The 20,042-nt window shown below is 36.4% G+C and overlaps 10 protein-coding genes across 10 annotated transcripts in view; 3 read left to right on the plus strand and 7 right to left on the minus strand.

The window, feature by feature from the left end:
* Positions 1–778: 778 nt before the first annotated feature.
* RHIMIDRAFT_226228 (Xanthine/uracil permease) lies at positions 779–3,104 on the minus strand. The gene is made up of 6 exons (XM_023607563.1): positions 2,797–3,104; positions 2,637–2,740; positions 2,448–2,583; positions 2,258–2,388; positions 2,114–2,202; positions 779–2,052 (listed from the first exon to the last, which is right to left on the minus strand). The coding sequence occupies exons 1-6, from the start codon at positions 2,964–2,966 to the stop codon at positions 862–864; spliced, it is 1,821 nt and encodes a 606-aa protein (XP_023466833.1). The 5' UTR covers positions 2,967–3,104; the 3' UTR covers positions 779–861.
* A 760-nt stretch (positions 3,105–3,864) lies between these two features.
* RHIMIDRAFT_281416 (uncharacterized protein) lies at positions 3,865–5,196 on the plus strand. The gene is made up of 4 exons (XM_023612995.1): positions 3,865–4,274; positions 4,323–4,464; positions 4,513–4,637; positions 4,686–5,196. The coding sequence occupies exons 1-4, from the start codon at positions 4,131–4,133 to the stop codon at positions 5,130–5,132; spliced, it is 858 nt and encodes a 285-aa protein (XP_023466834.1). The 5' UTR covers positions 3,865–4,130; the 3' UTR covers positions 5,133–5,196.
* A 30-nt stretch (positions 5,197–5,226) lies between these two features.
* RHIMIDRAFT_237151 (NIC-domain-containing protein) lies at positions 5,227–8,438 on the plus strand (the record flags this gene model as incomplete). The annotated part of the gene is made up of 14 exons (XM_023608701.1): positions 5,227–5,390; positions 5,445–5,553; positions 5,611–5,673; positions 5,733–5,858; positions 5,912–6,028; positions 6,086–6,267; positions 6,316–6,621; positions 6,674–6,845; positions 6,907–7,192; positions 7,250–7,497; positions 7,550–7,693; positions 7,749–8,204; positions 8,253–8,350; positions 8,402–8,438. 14 exons carry the CDS (start codon positions 5,227–5,229, stop codon positions 8,436–8,438), a joined length of 2,508 nt encoding a protein of 835 aa, XP_023466835.1.
* A 133-nt stretch (positions 8,439–8,571) lies between these two features.
* Positions 8,572–10,630, minus strand: RHIMIDRAFT_237152 (Noc2-domain-containing protein; the record flags this gene model as incomplete). Its single annotated transcript, XM_023608702.1, has 4 exons — positions 8,572–9,866; positions 9,920–10,329; positions 10,380–10,437; positions 10,483–10,630. The coding sequence occupies 4 exons, from the start codon at positions 10,628–10,630 to the stop codon at positions 8,572–8,574; spliced, it is 1,911 nt and encodes a 636-aa protein (XP_023466836.1).
* Positions 10,631–10,753: 123 nt separating this feature from the next.
* RHIMIDRAFT_201595 (guanine(37)-N1-methyltransferase) lies at positions 10,754–12,355 on the plus strand (the record flags this gene model as incomplete). Its single annotated transcript, XM_023606556.1, has 8 exons — positions 10,754–10,887; positions 10,944–11,041; positions 11,103–11,198; positions 11,252–11,388; positions 11,448–11,558; positions 11,608–11,719; positions 11,772–12,163; positions 12,215–12,355. The coding sequence occupies 8 exons, from the start codon at positions 10,754–10,756 to the stop codon at positions 12,353–12,355; spliced, it is 1,221 nt and encodes a 406-aa protein (XP_023466837.1).
* A 20-nt stretch (positions 12,356–12,375) lies between these two features.
* RHIMIDRAFT_129080 (ras-like protein 2) lies at positions 12,376–13,487 on the minus strand. The gene is made up of 6 exons (XM_023605516.1): positions 13,436–13,487; positions 13,358–13,386; positions 13,227–13,301; positions 13,083–13,164; positions 12,832–13,025; positions 12,376–12,779 (listed from the first exon to the last, which is right to left on the minus strand). Exons 1-6 carry the CDS (start codon positions 13,462–13,464, stop codon positions 12,577–12,579), a joined length of 612 nt encoding a protein of 203 aa, XP_023466838.1. The 5' UTR covers positions 13,465–13,487; the 3' UTR covers positions 12,376–12,576.
* A 28-nt stretch (positions 13,488–13,515) lies between these two features.
* RHIMIDRAFT_129115 (uncharacterized protein) lies at positions 13,516–14,739 on the minus strand. Its single transcript, XM_023605518.1, has one exon. It carries the CDS (start codon positions 14,587–14,589, stop codon positions 13,582–13,584), a length of 1,008 nt encoding a protein of 335 aa, XP_023466839.1. The 5' UTR covers positions 14,590–14,739; the 3' UTR covers positions 13,516–13,581.
* Positions 14,740–16,090, minus strand: RHIMIDRAFT_129114 (uncharacterized protein). The gene is made up of 2 exons (XM_023605517.1): positions 14,935–16,090; positions 14,740–14,889 (listed from the first exon to the last, which is right to left on the minus strand). The coding sequence occupies exon 1, from the start codon at positions 16,021–16,023 to the stop codon at positions 14,935–14,937; it is 1,089 nt and encodes a 362-aa protein (XP_023466840.1). The 5' UTR covers positions 16,024–16,090; the 3' UTR covers positions 14,740–14,889.
* A 2,217-nt stretch (positions 16,091–18,307) lies between these two features.
* Positions 18,308–19,054, minus strand: RHIMIDRAFT_202044 (translation initiation factor eIF4e; the record flags this gene model as incomplete). Its single annotated transcript, XM_023606588.1, has 3 exons — positions 18,308–18,448; positions 18,504–18,681; positions 18,729–19,054. The coding sequence occupies 3 exons, from the start codon at positions 19,052–19,054 to the stop codon at positions 18,308–18,310; spliced, it is 645 nt and encodes a 214-aa protein (XP_023466841.1).
* Positions 19,055–19,535: 481 nt separating this feature from the next.
* RHIMIDRAFT_281442 (uncharacterized protein) overlaps positions 19,536–20,042 on the minus strand; it is a 5,875-nt gene continuing 5,368 nt past the window's right edge. The window contains exon 4 of the mRNA XM_023612996.1: positions 19,536–20,007. Coding sequence (XP_023466842.1) covers positions 19,885–20,007 — 123 coding nt within the window. The 3' untranslated portion in view covers positions 19,536–19,884. The remainder of the gene's footprint in view (positions 20,008–20,042) is intronic.

Raw genomic sequence — 20,042 nt, forward strand, 5'->3', positions numbered from 1 at the left:
AGGAAGCATTGAAGGACGGTGATGTGATGATTGTAAGAAGACCATTGGTGTAGCTCCTAAGTCGGTCAGAGCAGTTCATTTGTAAGCAACTTCGCGATAGGAGGTGGGGATTAGATAGCTAGGTTTGAGAATGCATATCGCTTGACGTTCGGCAGGGCTCATTGAGACTATATGGGCTTTGGCTCGAACCCATGGTAGGCGGTACTTGGAACCAAAGGGAATTGCAGGTCTGGCACATTCTGCGGAAGGCACGTATCGGTTAGTTACTTACTGGAGGAAGGGGAAGAGGTTTGGGAGCCTTGGCCTGCTTGTGAAAGTCGACTGTTATCATGCAATAGCTTTGTTTCAAGAAAATATGAAAGAACTCCAAAAAAAAGTAGAAAGTTAGAAAAACTCATGGTCTTTTTGCAGCAAAAAAATATTTCCTTTCTTTTTTAACATAAAAAGCTTCGTCTTTTTGGATTTAAACTCATTTGTATAATTATAAAAAACTTCGCCTTCTTGAAGTTCTTCTTTTTCTTTTAAAACATCTGTAATTCCTGCAATTGTTTATTTTTTATGGATTTAATCGATACGTCTTTTCGCACTTTGTTATATGAATATATTATCAATCAAATCAAGCTAGCCCTTAGGTAGAGAAACGTTTCTGTAAAGCGAAATCAACACAAGCGAAAGTATCTAATCTTTAAACTGCTTATTATACAATTGAACTTTAACCAATATTGCGTGATACTCATTATTAAAGTATTTAAATAACAGCTTGGATGGATACGATTGCAAAAAAAAAAAAAAAAACATGAGTAGTTTTCAAAAAGATAAATATTTACAAATCAAGATAAATAAGGTGCACATATATAAGGACTAAGCTGATTCTTCGTCCTGACATGAATCAGTGTTCCTATTTTTGCTTGCCGATTCACTATACAGGAGCGCCGCGCCACCATTCAATCTTGTCTGTCTAGCCATTTGATCTTCGTGCTCCGTGCTATCGTAAGGAAGAATCAAGTTGAGGATAACGGACATGATGCCTGCCATTATATATCCAGTACTAACGACAGTTGTGATTGCAGATAAAAAGCCTTGCAAGGCTAGGTTTTCAGAACTAGGCAAGACGTAGGTAAACCAGTCAGGAACTAATGAAACACCTAAAGCAATGGCAAGTGATGAGGCAACAATCACACGATCACGCCTTGTCCAATCCAAATATCCAAGAATGCGTACACCAGAGGTAGCGACAGAAGCAAACAGGAATACTGTCATGCCTCCGATCAAGGGAGAAGGGATAGCCAAAAAGGCAGCAGCGATCTTACTAAATACGCCGCAGATGATCAAGAGAAAAGCGCATACGGCGCCTGAGCGGCGATTAGCGCAGCGAGTGACAGCGATCACACCATTGTTTTGACTAAAGGTAACCACACCCATACTTGTAGCTAACCCAGAAAAGATACCAGAGATACCATCAGCTAATAACCCACCTTGGCAACGTTCCTCAAATGCAGAGCCTTCAATAGGCAATCCAGAGACATCACAGGCAGCTGTCAAGTCTCCCAGACATTCAATAATCATGTTGAGCTGTACAAAAAGAAAGGGAATAACACCAGGGCCATGAAGCGCCCACTTGAAATGCTTTACCCATAAGAATGTACCAACAGGAGCACTGGCAATACCGGAGCTATCAAACATACCCACAGAAGCAGCAATAATGCACCCAATGATTAAGCCAATAACAACAGATATGTTCTTTAGAAAGACTGATCCTACCAACTCGATAACAATAATCGTAAAGAAGACAGACGCGCCAAGGGCAAAGTTAACAGGGCCTCCCCAGGGCTGAGCATGAGGAGCCGATGCGCTTGGACAGAGTGTGAATGGACCACTGTTGGGTCTACTCATACACGGGCCTGAACCTCCAGCCCAATTTTCCATACCAGATGTCAGCAAGGTAGCCCCGATCACAATCAAGACAATACCAGTGACCACTTTTGGAAAGAGTTTACGGATCACACGTGGGGATAAGAAGCTGATGGCAATGGACAGCAGTGCACAGAGCATCTACGTTTACACGTTAGATAAGAAAAGCTGTATGAATCATCACGAATATTAAATAATATACCTGAGTCCCCAGTACAGCGCCAAATGCATCTGGACATGGCAAGTAGCTGATTGTTCCGTCAGATAAGGTCTCGGTTGGGCATTCTCCACCTGGAATAAAGGTTAGTCATGTGTTCTGTTATATTTCTGGAGATATGATGCTTACTTTTATACATGTTTTGAATCAAAGCCTGCGCAGCAGGCACATTACAAAAGGCAACACCTGTGATTTGAAGTAAACCAGCTCCAATGTAAAAGCGTGTTTTAGGGATTCGAATTCGAATGATCTGTACTAGACTAAGTACACGTGTATTAGTCATTATTTTGACATGTAGACACCCAAAGTAGGAACTTGCCTCATCAGCCCAGACACAATTAAGGAAGCTGATATCATATATCTTCGAGTATCTTCATCAAGGTTCAAATTAGAACTTCCTTGTCCTGATATTATGATGGTAGGCGTGATGATACCACCTATGACAGCTAAAAAATCTATTGTAAAGGTAAGTCACTGATTACTAGAGAGCATAAAACAATCTATTTACGCTGAATGCCCATGAGAATAGTGACAAGAATGGGAATGTCATCATCAGGTCCATAAAAGGGCGATTGATTAGCTCGACGTGATATAAATGGAAGTCGAGGCATACTAGGTAGTAGAAGAGAGGGTTATTAAGAAATGAAAGATATCAGAATGTAAAATACCAAAGCGCGCGATAGTCATAGTTGCCTATCCATCCATCTCTTGTAGTTAGCTTATATTTTAGATGTGACCATGATGCAGTAGGAGCAATAACTGGAGTATAAATATCGGAGAGATCATGTATATTCTCTACTTTTATTTCATCAACTTGTTTCTTTTCTGTAAAAGACATGAGTTGAACAAAGAAGAAAAAAAAAAAGAAGAAGAGATATGATATTTATATAAGAAACATGTCAGTTATCTTTTTTTTTTCAAATGACCCATGTCCCTTTGAGATAATAAATATATTTATATATAAAACTCAAATTAGGAAATGTATATACAGAGATTGATTATATCTTGGTTATTTATAATCTCGTCTTAATAAGACAAGATCATCCTATTGAATCATATAGTTTAAGATAGGCACATATAGAAGGTTGTTCCTCGAAATAGTTCATCAATAATCAAACGATAATAGAAATATACCTTCTATACCTGATACTTGTTCCTATCTTATCATGCTAAGAGTTATCTGGTGCATGTGAAAATGATTGGTTACGGTAAATAAAAAAGATACATCATAGTTGAATTGCTGTCAGTGCATTTATTCTATCAGCAAGTGTTGATATCTTTGATTAGCATACAAAGTATGTATAGATCAACATCAGCTTGCTATAAAAAGAGAAAGAGAGACAGTGAGGATGCTATTAAAAAGGAGCAAATTTTAGAAAAGATAACCACAGATAGAGAGAGATAAAAACATTAACCTGGTTGGTTGAATTTAATTTTTCCTTTTTCGAGATTTTTCTGTTTGCTGTTCTCTGTGATCATTCTTTCTTTGTTCGAGACATCGCACGTTTAACATTATGCCATGTTTTGTTGTCATTCTATCTTTTTACTTTTTATTGTTATTACTGCCATTTCAAACCAACGCCTGACCGTATTCTATTGCTTTTATTAGCCATTAAAGTTTCAGAAACTAATGACTTTTTGATTGAAAAAGAAAGAGTAACCAAATTGAAAACATACTGATCAATCTCTGCTTTTGTGATTTCAAATTCAGACTCTAGTTAGAAAGCCACTCATAATTTTTTTTTTCCCTTTTTGCACATAAAAATGACTGAACAAGATACACTTGAAAACTGCAAAGAAAAGTTTGTCAACCTCATATCTGAACTCAATGACAGTCAATTTCACGAGTTCCAACAATTTGTTGCCACAGCCATGGGTAAGTCTTTCTTTTTAATGCGTTCAAGCTTGGACTGCTTTGACAGATTTAAATTATTCAAGATCAACAATCTTTTGGTTTATAGAGGAATATCATAGTCAACTACATAATGACCAAGATATAGAAATGGAAGAGCATGATGGTGATTTTCAGCCTGTGAGTGACTTGAAAATGATGCGATTAGGAAGAATCATCAAGGATCTTCGTGCACAAGTACCCGTGTCAGCAGAAGCACCTGGAGAAAAGATTGTGATTCCAGATACAGATGAAGTAAGAATGTAATATTGTATTATGGAGGATTATTAATATTATGAAAAGTTTAAAGAATACAATCAAGATAATACAGTTCATGTAGATAGTTTCTTATTTACAGAAGAAGACGTGGATGACTTGGTTGATGAAGGCAAGATGTCACGAAACTATTGCTTAGACTGTAAATCAAAGAAGGTTAAACCATTGAGTAAGTTATAAGCATGTAAATCTACAGTAAACTCATCCGATCCTTTAGATTTCATCTCACACTCTGCTTCGGTCTTACAGTTACAATTTCTATATCAAGTAGCATTGGCTAGTTCTGTAAAGGATAAAGTGGTTGTCGATATTGGCTCTAGATTAGGAGCAGTTTTATATACTGTATGTCATATATTTTTATATTTTATAGTTTATTAATCTGTAATCTAGGGATATTTGTTTACTAAAGCTCGTAAACTTATTGGAGTAGAAATTAATGAATGGTTTAGTAAACTACAACAAGATATGATAAAGAAGTATAAAATGGAAGACAGAGTACAAGTTATCTGCAAAGATATTCAAACTATGCCAGAGCTACTTAATAATGAAGCAGACGTTGTCATTATGAATAATGTCTTTCAATTTTTTAATCAGCTTGACGTTCAACAACAAATATGGAAGTTTATTCGCACAGAAACTAAAAAGAAGCCTGGTTTATTATTAGTCACTCTTCCTTCCTTACAGGAACAATTAAAATCTGCTGGTTTATCTGCTTCTAAATTGATGAAGGGATGGGTAAAGGAAGTTAAACTTCCTTATGATCAAGGTTACTTTCAAGAGATAAATGAAGACGAATTGGACGAGATTAAACAAGTTCACTTGTATAAAGTTTTGTAAATAAAAAATGTGTTGTCAGAATCATTTATTTACAATAAAAAATTTAGTGACTTTTTTATTTTTTCCTTTCTTTCTTTCTTATACAACATATATAATGAGTGCAAAACTGAAGCAGCTGTTAAAGAGGTCAGCAGTGCTGCTGGAGCCTCAAGATCGAGAGAGTCTTCCAATTGTTGGAAAAGATGCTGAACAGTTATTGAAACACTTTGCTGCTCAAAGTGAAAAGATACAGGCTTCAAAAGAACAACAGGCTAAAGCGTAAATACATGTACATATTCGTAAAGAAAAGTTGCTAATGTGCAATATATATAGACACTATTTTCTTGCAAGTAATGGAATCAACATACAAAGCGACATTAGACCAACAGACATTAAATATGCATTTGACACTATACAAATGGACAGTCATACAGATATTGAGGTACATACAACAAGAATACAACGCATATACATGCATATGTAACAAGTATAATATTAGAAATTCCTTACTGAAGAACATGAAAGAATATTGATTGATGTTATTGAAGAACAAAGGCGTCAGGTACTATTGCTATTATTATAAAAGTTGACCACGTATAATGACGCGTTTTTTATCAAAAGGACGATGAGGACTTTAAACAGTTTTACAGTACTCAGCTTGACTTATTTACAAAACACATGGAAGAAGAACAAAAGGATGCAGAAGAAAGCAAGATAGAGATTAATGAATTATCAAAGAATATCAATGTAAACAGTTTATTAGAAAAGCATGTGCTTAATCATTAACACCTTATGCTTAGAGAGTGAACCAATATGCCTTCATCATCAAGACCCTTAATGATTGTAGAATTAATAATGATGACTTTAATTTAGTAGAACAACTGTCAACAGTTCAAAACACATCCGATTTGACAAGAGTAAAAATGAGAAAAAACAAAATGAAAGATACAAAAATATTAAAGATCATTATGTAGTTTCAAGCAAGCGTCAGCCAGGCTTGGGATATATTAAGTTACTTTATGAAACAAACAGATAATGAAGGTCGGCGTGAAGGACGATTTACTAGAAGCTATCTTGTTCAACCATATCAAAGTTTCCCTGCTGTTGAAACTAGACGCAAGCTCATTGATGCATCAAGATCATGGCTAGAAGAACAGTAATAGATTATTCCCCATATTCAACAAATATTAACACTTTTCAATAGATTCCTTCAGACGGTTAACGAACAATTACATGCTCATGCAACAAAGCTAAAGATTGGAGGAAACCCATATATAACTCACCGTCTTGAGGCATATATCAATCTCAATTACAAGACTGTGCTTGGATGGAGAGAGAGCAGGTTAGAGATCGTGCATGGGCTGCCAATTTGGTTGTTTATCTATTTATTACTCCGTACTGGCCATACTCAAGTAGCAGCTGATTATATCAAGGAAAACAAAGACATATTTCGTTTTGATAAAAAGTTTGTGGCCTATTTTCAAGAATACATAGAATCACCTCAGCATTGGTAAGATCACCTTGCACATATCAGAAATCAATACTCATATTTTTGTCTCTAGTGTATCCAAAGAAACTCATGATGAAATTTTGGCAGAACACTATCGTCTTGAATATGGTGAGGGAAAGGCTGACCCCTATAAATCTCTTCTCTATAAAATCATTGGTCGTTGTGAACTAAACAAAAAGAGCACTGCGATCATAAAGAGCCAGGACGACTACCTTTGGTTACAGGTGGGTTCAGGATGATATAAACATGAACCGTCGCGTTAATGAATATATAATATACATATAGCTTATGCTAGTCAGAGAAGTGACTGATACCGAAAATTATGCTTATCAACGCTACAGACTGCAAGACTTGCAAAACCATACGCCTATCATGGCCGAAACTCAAAAGGATGACGTCTGGGCTCAGTTCAAGCTGTTACTGTTGACGCTTCAATTCGAAAAGGCAATTGATTTTATCCATACAGGAAACAAACTCTGGCTAGAAGCAACACATTTTGCTACTGCGTTAGCTTACCATGGTCTACTCAGAGTTCCTTCTGCAAGTCAAGCAAAGACTGAAAGAAATATGCGTAAGTGGTATATTCTTGATCGCAAAGGGACATTTATATAACTTTTGTATTATTCAGTTATCATAGATCAAAATGGATTGACCTTGTTTAATTTCCCAAGGCTTATTTACCAATACGTCCAAATCCATCTCCCAACTCGACCGATAGAAACACTTCAATACCTTTACCTCTTGTCACTTTATTCAACAAAACAGGGTTATCACAATGACGAGATGATCTCGCTTGCGAAATCATATCTATGTAAAGTAACTGTAAAGAGTCAAAATCATAAAGAATTCATAGATATCATTTACGGACAAAGAGAGGTAAGAATGAATCATCTTTCTCAATGAAAACTCATAATTCATGATTCATTAGCCTTCTATCCTTCAAAGTCAAAAGGTTCTTTTAGATATCAATTCAGATCAAGAGTACGCACAACAGATACTGTATCCTGTCGCTGACCTGTTACTTCAGTCTGGTCACTGTAGAGAGGCGATTGACGTGTGCAAATTATCTATTGTAAGTTTAACAATGTAAGCTATATGCTTCCCTGGTTTCTGACATTTCTTTTTAGGACTACAACAAACTATTTGATGTGTTGGCAAAGGAATTAGGCGATGTACTTCAGCAATCGAAGCTCTCAAGGCTATCTGATACAACAGCCAGTAATAAAGACATACTTCAGTTTGCAACACAAACGGTGCAAGAATGTCAGCAACAACAGCATCTGAAGGCACTACCAAACACAGATAAGGTATTCACTGTGCATCTATTGATGCAACTTGTCCGCTTCCGCATGCTTTACGAACAAGGCGAATTCTTTCCTGCTATCAGCATTATCCGAGAGACACAACTGATTCCATTTGATGAACAATTGGGACATGTTCAACTGGCTGCTGAACAGTTTGAGCATTTACATGAAACCATCAAGAAGAACATACCTGAAATATTACTAAACGTTATGGACATTTTATACAAGCTTTGGGAAACATATTCATCTGCTTCGTTGAATGTAGCTATATCTAATAATGTAAGTCAATGTATTCTTTATTATATAGATACTGACACATGGACAAAGACTATAGAAGATGTTGAAAAACAAGCTCGTGCTGTTTTAACTTTTGTAGGTATAATTCAGTTTAATATACCAGCAGAAATTCTCGTAAAATTAAACAAGTAAGTGGTCATCTTTTTTTTTCTAAACACGTAAACTTATTATACTACTAGAATTGATATGCTTATGGCACAGAGAAGAAGATTATAGAAACAATCACAATAAAAGCATAAAGCAATAATCATACTTTTTCTTTTTCCTGACGATAATGAGTTATTTACAAGTAGAAGAAGATAGTATTAGAAAGGGCTTTTTCATATTCACATATCATTTATTATTTTATTTAAACCATTTGTTTGCTTCTTTGCTTCAAGAATTTGCCCAAAGGTGTTCCTTCAAAATCGGTTGCTCTCAAGAAAGCCATGGCTTCTTCTAGCTTTGAAGGGGTATACTCAATGGGAGCTCGTTTTTGTTCTATAAAGTTTTTGTGTGTTTCTAATCTTTCTATGAGTACTCGAAGAGACCTTGCAAACTTTGTTCCCTTTGATCTTGATGCAAATTCCTTGAGTTTATCAACAGCAGGTATCACCAGCTCTGGAAATGCAATAGAAAGACCAAGACAGGCATAAAAGTCTAAAAGGCAATCATAGGCTGCATTATAGACCGCATCTTGGTATTCCTTGGTCTGTAAGTATGATTTAGGTGTCTTTAAATGTAAATTCCAATTAAACTCTGGTAAATCAGCCTGCTTTGATCTTCCCTTGAACACTTCTTCTGATAATGTTTCATACAGGTACGATGCAAGTGGGATGTAATAGCCTGTTGAATCGATAAAAGTGATGAGTGTTCGGATGAGATGTATTCTAAGAGGAAGAAACTGCGAGACGGGGTTCAGACGCATAGTGTGTAAGCAAAGGTCAACTAATGGATGCACCACTGCTTGCATTGGACTTGTTTCGCCTGTGGTTGGATCGCAGGTCACAGAGATGACATTTGCCCAAAAGTCTAAACAGCTGATATATTGCCAAGTATAAATTCGCTTGAAGCTCTCTACTGTCTTTTCCTTTTTCGCCTTCTTCAAGTGATCAGCTAGTTGACTAATATATACATGAGCATGCTCATAACTAAGCTGATGATCCACTGTATAGAGGTCTGCTGCTTCTTCCAGCATTTGTTGAATGACTGAGAAACTTGTCTCGTTCAGTTTAGTGGCGCGATGAGCAAAGACAAGGTAAACTCCCTTCAGAACATTTGGCATATGGTTCTTACGGTTTGCATCCAGTGCTGCCGTTCCCAATTGACGAACCGCTCTGTAGCAACATTGTCGTGTTTCTTCAGAAAGCCCCACATCTGACCAACGATCCAGCAAGACTCGCAAGTATTCTGTCAATATCTTTGGGAATGGGCCAAAGTAAAGTGTACATGGCTCCAATTGCTGTAAGACATACTGGATAATATCGTCATCAGATAACTCTCGAAGGAATCGAACACAGTTGTTGAGGAATAAACGGATTGCTTTCTCTAACTTGGGCCAATTCTTTGTCTTGCCAGGGTATTTTTCCTTCTTTAAAAAATAAATGTGCTTACTCAAGATGGGATATGCTGTCTTTAACGTGTATTTTACAAGTTTAGTATAGACTAAATAATTCATGTTAGGCCATACGTATATATCTCTGACTACTATGATGTACCTTTGCTACTACCCACATGATAGCTGAATTCAGTGTTGTCGCCTGATCTGACGATAGATCTGAAAGCCATCAAAAGCTTCTTCCAAGCAACAATTGACTTCTTGGAAGCTGCTAAACACCATTCATTCAACATGTCCATTGTCACTGGTTCTGAATTATCATCCTTCTCTTCTTCGATATCTTCATCTTCCTCCATACTCTCATACTCATCTTCATCCTCTTCACTTTCTTCTTCTTCTTCTTCATCACTCAAAGCGGGTTCCTCTCCTTCTTCCTCATCCATATTTACATTGTCTTCAAAAGTATCCAATACATTCAAGTCACTCTCTTCATCATCACTCAAGTCAAGTTGCTCTTCTGGATCAATAATAAAGTTGCAAAAGTAATCTTCAGTGTTAATCTGTGGGACACTATAACAGAGTCAGTAAAATCTTCTTTCCTTTTTTTTTAATCCTTTTACTTTTCTTCTTTTTCCTCTTCTTTAGTTGATGGTTCGTCTTGATTGGATTGTCCTTGATCTACTTATATAAGTATTTCATTGATCTATTAAATATATAGTGTACCTTTACTATGGTGCTTTGAAGCAGCACGACGAATCTGACGTCTTTGCACCTGTCGTTTAAACTTGTTGACTTCCTTTCTCTTCTTGACAACGCCCTTAAGCTTTGTCTTTTGAAACTTGATGGTTGACTTTTTCTCTTTTTTAGACATGATTGAATAAAAAGAGAATCTATCAACTTTTAAATTAGGAAAATATAGACTGTCTTTTTCGTGGCTTATCGCATTAATTTCCTTTTTTGAAGTCAAGTCTATAGGACTCTTTCTTTTTTCTACATGTTTACTTTGACACCACCTCTGAACAGAGGCATGACGGTGTTTAACCGTGATGCCTTTAAGAAAGTGTTAACAGTAAAAGCAGTAAAGGTGCCTTCAAAGAAGGTTCATTTGTTTACAAAGACTTTATCAATGTATGTGAGCTGTCTACGAAAAAGAGACTCTTCTTTGTTCTAACAGTTGAATACAGGAGTTTATTCAATCAACCGAGATTCCGTAATGTTTTCTCTGCACCTGATGATAATGATGCAAGGTTGGTGTTGTTAAGAGGGGATTTAGAAAGTATAGGTTAGAAAGATAAAATGTACGCGTGATAAAAAGATACGCTAACATATGCATAAACACACAGAGGAACTATCACCAACAGAACAGGAACTAATAAAAAATGAGGCACTGGGCTTTGTTTCTCATGAAATCACTTTAGACTATGACTACTGGAACTCTGGTAAGGTTAAAGAAAATAAAGACTATATGGATGGCTAACCGGTCTCTCCGTAGAACAAATACTTCGATCTGTTATTCCAGAAGAACTCGAGATTCCCTCGTCTTTTACGCAGATTGGACATATTGCACATTTAAACCTAAAGGAACAGTATTTTCCATGGAAAAAGATAATCGGTCAAGTTATTTTAGATGTAAGTCATCTTGTTTTTATGCATATTTTTCTATTCATATAAACTAGAGTTATTATTAGAAAAACAAGTATGTCAAAACTGTTGTGAATAAAACCGATCAAATAGATACTACATTTCGCTTTTTCAAAATGGAAGTATTAGCAGGTGAAGATGATATGATCGCTGAAGTGGTAAAGAAGTCAAGTATTACAAAGAACATCACTGATACCTGTTGTTTAGAGAGAAAATGGATGTAGATTCAAATTTGACTTTTCAAAGGTGTATTGGAACTCACGATTACACACAGAGCATGAGAGATTGATCCAACTGTTTAAGCCAAAGGAATATGTCTGTAAGTACAATCATCTTGAATTAGAACATGAATAGCTTATGTGTGTGATTAGGTGATGTGTTTGCAGGAGTGGGTCCGTTTGCTATCCCATCAGCCAAGAAAGGATCGATTGTATATGCTAATGATCTTAACCCTGCTTCATTTGAGTGGATGAAAGAAAATATTAAGATAAACAAGTTAAAGAGTGGTATTCACCCTTACAACATGGACGGAAGAGAGTTTATCAGACAGGCAGTAAAAGATCTTCAATCAACATCAGAAAACGAATGGAAGACATTTGATCACTTTGTAATGAATTTACCAGCAACAGCTATCGAGTTCTTGGATGCTTTCCGTGGAGCGTACTATGATTATAAGCACTTGTTTAACGCAAACTCCAAGCTTCCTTACATCCACTGCCATTGCTTCACCAAAAGCCCCGATCCCAATCAAGATATCATTGAGGTAATAAGCTAGCTGTGATCTTTATTTGCAGTCAACTTACACAACTTGTAGCGAGTGACTAAAGTGCTAGGAGAGACACCTGATCCTGTCAAGACCAATCTTCACTATGTTCGTAATGTAGCACCCAAAAAAGACATGTACTGTATATCATTTCCACTTAGTGACAAGGTTGCATTTGCATCACCAGAGTAAGGAGCGAGGGGGAGAAACAATAGAAGAAAGAAAAAAAAGCGAATGGTTGACGAACTGTATTTAATAGTGAAAAACGCAAAATGGATGATACAAATGTAGAATCTAGCGTGGCTCAAAAGAGAAGAACAGAGAGAACCGGTGATAATTAAACAAATAAAATAGACAAGCTGTAATGAGCCAGAATCGTCGTTATCAGTATTAAAATGAGAGATTATGTTTTATTACATTAGTATACAACCACAGCTATCCAAGAATAGCCCCTCCTTATCCCTGTCAACATTAAATTGCTGGTTTTTTATCTTTTCTTGATTCAGCCGTCTAATCTCACGCACGATCCCATAAAATGCGTCATCTATCCTGATTCCTTGTTTGGCGGATGTTTCAACAAACTGACAGCCATACTTTTTAGCTAATTCCTTTCCAACTAGGATAATATAAAAAATAATGGACACATATGAGAAGTAATACGTACATACCTTGAGGTGATACTTGTCTATCCGTTTCAAGATCGCATTTATTACCAATTAAAATGACAGGAAATACCTCGATATCCTTAACTCGTTCAATTTGACTATACAACTTTTGAACTTCTTCAAATGATCGGAAAGAAGTGATAGAGTAAACCAACAAGAATCCTTCTCCAATTCGCATATATTGTTCTCTCATGGCACTATAGTTGTATAATGATACATCTTAGTCTGGTTGAATATCCAAATTTCCTGTTTACCTATATTCTTCTTGTCCAGCAGTATCCAGAATATCCAATAAGGCACCCTCATTATCAATAATACACTGCTTACGATATGAGTCTGTTTAAATAAATTAATAAAAAAAAAGGGAAATATGCACACGTATTTTGAAAATAGTTCACCTTCGATCGTAGGATCATATTCATCAATAAAGTGTGATTGAATAAACTGAATGGTCATGGCTGATTTACCAACACCTATTCTCTAAAAGTGAGTATCCGCTTTTGTATGATATGGATGACACACATGTTACCTCCTTCACCCACTATGACTAATTTGTACCTAGTAAAATGGTCAACGTTTGGTATTATTTTTAACAAACTATTTTTACTCTCTTAGTATCGAAGAGGACTTGGACATGAATAAAGAATGATTTAAAAAAGGAGAGAGAGAGAGAGAGAAAGAATAAGAGGATAGACAGATATCATCAAAAAAAAAAAGGAGACCAGAAGGGACAATGAAAACTAACAATATTTTTTATTGATGCTTTTTGGATGCTAATTGTATGGATACTCCTAAATTATCTTGAAGATCAACACAGTATTCTTGGACGTTGTTATCTTGATCACAAAAGTCATAGTCAATAGATATGACACCGTCATCTTGGAATAAAAGTTGGTTATAAACTTGTTCATTATAGAAATGCTGATATGGATCTATGTTCAAGTGTAATTCTTCTGGTATAAAATGCTGGATATTATTGTCAATGAATGACTGTTGTTGATGATGTTGCTCTTGAATGAATGATGCTTCACACTGAGTCTGTTCTTTCTCTTCCTGCTTGTCTTGACTCAATTGACTATTGTTCATATGGATTAGGTTCATCTGCTCCTGTTTCTGTTTGGCAGATGATTTTCCTTTTTTTCTCTTCTTCCCATGCTGATATTGTCTAATGGTCGGGATGACTGGATCTTCTCTTTCTTTCCTTTTCTTCTTTTTTTGTTCATCTTGTGGTATATCCATAGGTGTCATCGGTATCGGTGTCATACTGTGCTCCCTTTCAACGCTCTTACAGTTTCGGTACTGTCCTTGAAGATCTTGTAGGGCACAGTTCAATAAAGAGTGACCCGTAGCACATTGAGGTAGCTTGGATATAATTTCGATGCTGTAGCTGTAATTTTTATCTGCGTTGAATTTATCGGCATAACTGGGAGTAGCCGCGTTCATGACATGTATACGAAGCGCGATCATCAGGGCATAAGCCAAGATAGATGACTTTGAATGATACTGAATCAACTCATTGACATCCAAACGATAAGCAGAGTCTGTGATCATGATGGCAGCATAACTGCAAATATCATTTGAGGGACGACTATTGTTGTTTCGTACCATCTCATGAACATATGGACGGTGAAGTAAGATCAAGTTTGCCAACAGGAACATTTTCTTTTCAAATCCCAAACGCTTTGACAGGGTCGTTTCTTCTCTTTGTATTATAACCGGTTGATTCATGGGTGACTCAGGTTCATCCTTGGAAGGATACATGATATCAGTCAACCATGAGTCAACGCTAGCCAAAAATGCATTATGTCTCTAAAATAATGAGGAGTGTTTTTCTCTTTGACAGAAGGGGGGGAGGAAGAAAGAGAAAGGAGGAAGGGGAAGCAATTCACATTAATATTTACCTTAACAGGACTTGGCATTTCGAAAGGAGGCGGAGGGCTATAATTAAATTTAATTACGCGTGCAGCAATCTTGCAGAGTGATATCGTTGTGTTAAGGCCCTCTACCCATTCGGTAACAGACTCGTCATCATGAATAGATTTTGAAGGTGGAGAAACATCACTATAGAAGTATGAGTAAGCAGACCCCATGATTACCTAGTCATACCTACAAGACCTTCTCTTCTGTTGAGCATGGGCGGCCATAGGCCATACTAATTGTACAGTCTGTTATAAAAGCAAGCCAGAAAGCTCTAATACAGAGTTGGCCATGCATGTCTTCCTCAACGGATATCATGGACCGGTGAATTCCCAAATCGAGCGATAGGCGGAACGCTTCTCCGGACCAAAGCCATGCTTGTGTCAGGTTCTCTGGTAATTTTGTTTGTTCCATGTGGTTAGCCAAGATTACCAAAGCCAACACTGTACTAACCCTCGGCAGATCCTGGTAAAATGGTCGTAGATAGATGGCATATTGTAGACACTCGTTTCCAATCTGTTCAAAGGACTTGCCCTCGTCATTGAATCGGTCCTGCGCAAAGCTTGATGCTCGAGCAAAAAGAGCATAAAAGAATAAAGGTGATAGATAGGTGGGTTCATGGTGATTGATCAAGTAGAGCTGGTCTGCCATTTCCTTTTTATTTAGTAAAGGATAGTATGGGTTAATGTTTGCATAATAAATATCTAATAAATAAAGTTGATCATTCATGCTTAAGGATGGTACCGATGGTGGTGCATTTATAGCTGGAAACTGATGTTCCTCTCTTATGACAGATCTATGATCCTTGAAAAGATCGGCATAAGCACAAAAGGATGTCTCTCCGACATAGTGCCCACTATATAATAAACTTGGTTTGCGGACTACAGTATTTGATGGCATGATTTCTTTCCTAGTTGATCCGCTCATAGTGTCGTCCTCTAATTCTTTATGATAGATACAGGGGCAATTGCCTTTCCTTTCACATGGCTCATTATCCATATTGTTGTTGTCACATTTTATCTTCTTCTTCTTGCAAACATCACAGGATTTTTTACTTGCTTTAGGTTTTTTGGAGCCAGTAGGGCTTGTAGCTGAGGGGCAGAAAAATTTAAATTCTACATCCGGAGTTGTGGGGTTCCGTTGCATGCTTATTATGTCTTTTACTTGTCCCTTGAGCATGTTTAAAGAAGGGAAAGGCAACGGTGGCGGTTCTTCGTACATTGATATATATATATAAAAAAAAAGAAAAATAGAGTTGACAAAAGAAAAAAGGGCCATTTTTTACCATTGAATTTGTGTATCAGGATTTCTATTTTGTGCTCCGACATCTTTTGCTTTTACGAGCATCTCTGTCTCACATAATAGCAATGTGTGGTCTTTACCTGAATTGGGGAGGGGGGGGGAAGGATAAACTGCTCTTTAGAGAGAAAAAATGGTTCAAAGGCCTGAGAACATTCATTTTTACTCTAGTTGCATAATGAACGAGAAATAAAGAAAACCACTGTCCCAATTGATTCAAGTCAATGGATAGGTATTTTGCAATGAAAATGCATTGTCCACAAATACTTAGTACTGATCAAATGCTTACTAATATGTAGATGCACCCCAAAATAACACAAAAAAAAAAGAGATGCACTTTGTGCAAATGAATAAGGTGTACAAGTATGTAAGTCATAAAGTACAGTATCCTCGTTTTGTTCTTTTTTCAAATGTAGACTATACCTTCTTTACAGTGCTTCTACCACCAATTTGGCTGTATTTACTTCTAATGTCCTTGTTGTCTGCAAATTATTTAAGAGCGTTGGAATTTATAGATTGGAATAGGCAACCAATCTCATATGGTACTCCTCCTCTCGCCCACAAATAATCAGTGACGTGTTTGATATGAATCATTATAATACTTTATAACCTTACAGTAAAGCATACATTCTACTTTCTTCTACTGCACCTGATGATAGATAGTGTCATTGACAACATTAATATTCTCCTATAACGTTCTCATTCAAATTTTATTTCAGTAGTCATTGACTTAACCGCCTTATTTCAAATAACAAGTTAAAGCTGAATACAACAATCAATAATAGAGCCAACATTATATTATTTGAAGCGGATACTGACAATTTGCAAAGCAGGATCCATAAACATGAGGTTATTACACTGTTTACGAGCCGAAATCTGTTTGAAGGAAGGTCGAAGCTTCTGATAATTTGGTTAATATGATGTCTGAAGCCTATAGTGCTGTTCTTTTTCAAGCACCAACAAAACATTTGGAGACATATTTTAGTTTAAATTCTCTTTTTTGTTTTTCTTTTTCAATCAAGGTGTATCTGACAAGGAAACAAGCCCTTTGTTTACTATTTTGTGTCGAATACAATCAGAAAAATGTTGAAGATCTTAAAAAGCGGATGGAAGACTTAAAAGGCTTGGAAATATGCTACAAAGATGATCCAACAAATCCGTTTCTACTGCTATTGACAAGACTTAATGCTACTGCGTACACCTATAAAAAATACCTTTCAAATGGCGTATTTGGTTTCATGAAAAGGAAGACTTGTCACTAAAAATATCTTCAATAAAATTGTTTTATGTTGTAGATACTGAAGCGCAGATTATGCGATATTTGAACGAAACATAATTGTCACAATACCCCCCTTCGCTGGTGAATTTTATGAATTCCAGCAAGTATTGACAACCGAAATATTCGCGAATTTGATGCAATGCACGTCCTTTTTTTAACTAGAAAGCTCCTCATGGGCTTTCAAACTTGTGCGGCAAGAAGGAATTAAAATTCTTGAAAGCGAACGCTGACAGAAAGAGGCTGAAGAGTGATTCATCAATTGGCAAACATAGATTGCTCTACGTATTGAAAAAAAAAAAAAACACCATCGTAAGTATTACGATTAAAAATAAACCGCCATATTATTAACGAAAGAATGTTAAAAACGCTCTTAATAAAGTACAGCTGCTTCTTTATAAAAAAATCACCCTTCGGCACTGTTTGCACTATATCCATACAATCTGCCTTATTAAGCAAAAGAAAATCGTGATACAGATTTCTGGTTACTACAAACAAATGCTACAATACATGCACATGACAAAAGTGTCTCTTTATTCTATGTACTCTGCACTATTGTCATTTTATAAATTGTAGTCTTTAAGCTATCTTGATGGATAACCAGCACTTTACAATAGCTGCATGTGTGATGTAAATACAGTGTGTGAGCCTTTTTTTCTATATTTGAGAATGGTCAAGAAGTATATTAGAATCATATGAAAAAAGAATGAATATGAGTATGGTCTATTAGCTTTTCTCTCCCCTCAGGACAACGCCATAGCTTCTTTAAATAGTAAAAATGATAGCAAGGACACTCATAGACCGAAAAATCTGTACAATCTCTTTATTACTCTTTTTTTTAAACTGTAAACCTATTCTCGCTTGTTTTTGCTGCGCTGTCTCCATGAGGTGTAAACTCCACATTTGTTGCAGTACCAAGGTTAAGGAATTCTTTCAATTGGCGTCTACAAGCTAGTTAATATATGCCGTTTGATTGAATATCGCAACCTACCCAATAGTCTCAATCTTTTCATTTCTTTGAGAGGTCTTTGTCCAGAGAGCAATTCTGTAGAATACCTTACGAACAGAAACTACAGCACCACAGATTTCATCTTCATATTGGAACTGTTCACCGAACATGGCAAGCATCTATACACATAAATAAGTTCAACTGTCCGCTCTCACACTGATTTTTTTACATTACCAGATTGAGCCAGTAATCGTTGATAGCTTCACCAGTTCTATTTCTGGGCAACTGTACACTAAATTTACCACCGTTCGCGTTAAAGGGATCTTCCCATTCTGGACGAACACCTTTTTTGAATACGTGGTAGTTTGAGTTGACTTCAAGTATGCTTACTTTGGGAATATTGTTGTAAACGCTATTGAAAATGATAAGAATTGATTTCACCTGAATTCTTAAACTTACCCCCAAAAGTCTTCTACCGTGTTAACGTTGACGATTTCTTTCAGGTTTTCAGACCAATTAGTAGCATTGGCTTTCTTTCCTGGATTATCGAACCATAAAGTCCAAGTGTTCTGAAGAGGGTGCTTCACGTTGAACTCCTTTGGATCGTCAAAGACAGTCTTGGGAGCTCCATCGTCGTCTTGTTTCTCATTATTGGTATTGTCTTCAATGTTGTCAATGTCGCCTTGTGTCTTTTCTTCTACACTAGGTTCTAAAGTGGCATCTTGTTGTGATACTTGTTGGCTTTGTTCTTGTGCTTCAGCAGTAGGATGTGTCTCGTCTGACATATTTCTTTTCTTCCATTAGTCACTTTTTTCTACATTATAAAATGATTTGGATTACCTTTAGTTTTGTTTTTTTTTTTTCTTTTAAAAAAGAGAAAAACTAAGAGTGAAGATTTTTTTGATACCTTGTGTGTGTCAAATAAATTGTGACTAGGAAAAAGCCCGGATCGAGTGTACAGCCAATGAAAGGAACCCTTTACTAAAGTCTAAAAATGTTGGCGAAACCAAGAACAATATGACAGATGCTCTTTATTTGCATATAAAATTGTAATAAAGTTTTGTCTCTCTTCACCATATTTTTCAAGCTAGCATAAGGTGAATATTCAATTTTTCTGAGAGATAGACTTCATAGCGTCCAATACGACGATACTAGGGGGCGGGTATCCATCATGTTGCTCGTATTCGTTTTGCCAACATGCTGATTGTTTGTCGTTCCTAATACAGTCTCAGTTGGCTCCACTCCAGCTCCTAATGTAATAGTGTCCTCCGTTGAAAAAATTGAACTTGTAATGGCTGCACTGGATAATGCTTGAGTAGTAAGGTTTGTAGTAGAACTTCTCGAAAGTATTGGTGTTTATGCTCCAATTCTGGGAGGATAACCCGATGTTGTTTTCGATGTCCTTGATTGTTTCGAAATTTAGTGGTACAGTTCCTCAATTTCTTTAAAAAGAGATTCTGATTTAATTGCACATTGTGGTCACTTTCCATACTAATCTCTAAGATGCGTTGCTGCTTGAAAGGGTTAAAAGAGATGATTTATTGTTTTAGAATGTATCATCTATTAAATAGCAAAGCTTTATGAAATTTACAATAAACCAAAGTGTTCTTTGATATTATTTTGTATAGTTTTGAATGACGCGAATTAGCTTCACGGCCTCTTGAGACACATTTTGCTGTCCTTCTGTCTTTAATATATTGTTGATGGCCGTATCTTGTTTCTTGAGCCACATTTGCACCTAATAAGAGTAAATATTTCTCTTTCTCTTTTTTT

Source organism: Rhizopus microsporus (assembly GCF_002708625.1).
Source record: "Rhizopus microsporus ATCC 52813 unplaced genomic scaffold scaffold_7, whole genome shotgun sequence".
NCBI lineage: Eukaryota > Fungi > Mucoromycota > Mucoromycetes > Mucorales > Rhizopodaceae > Rhizopus > Rhizopus microsporus.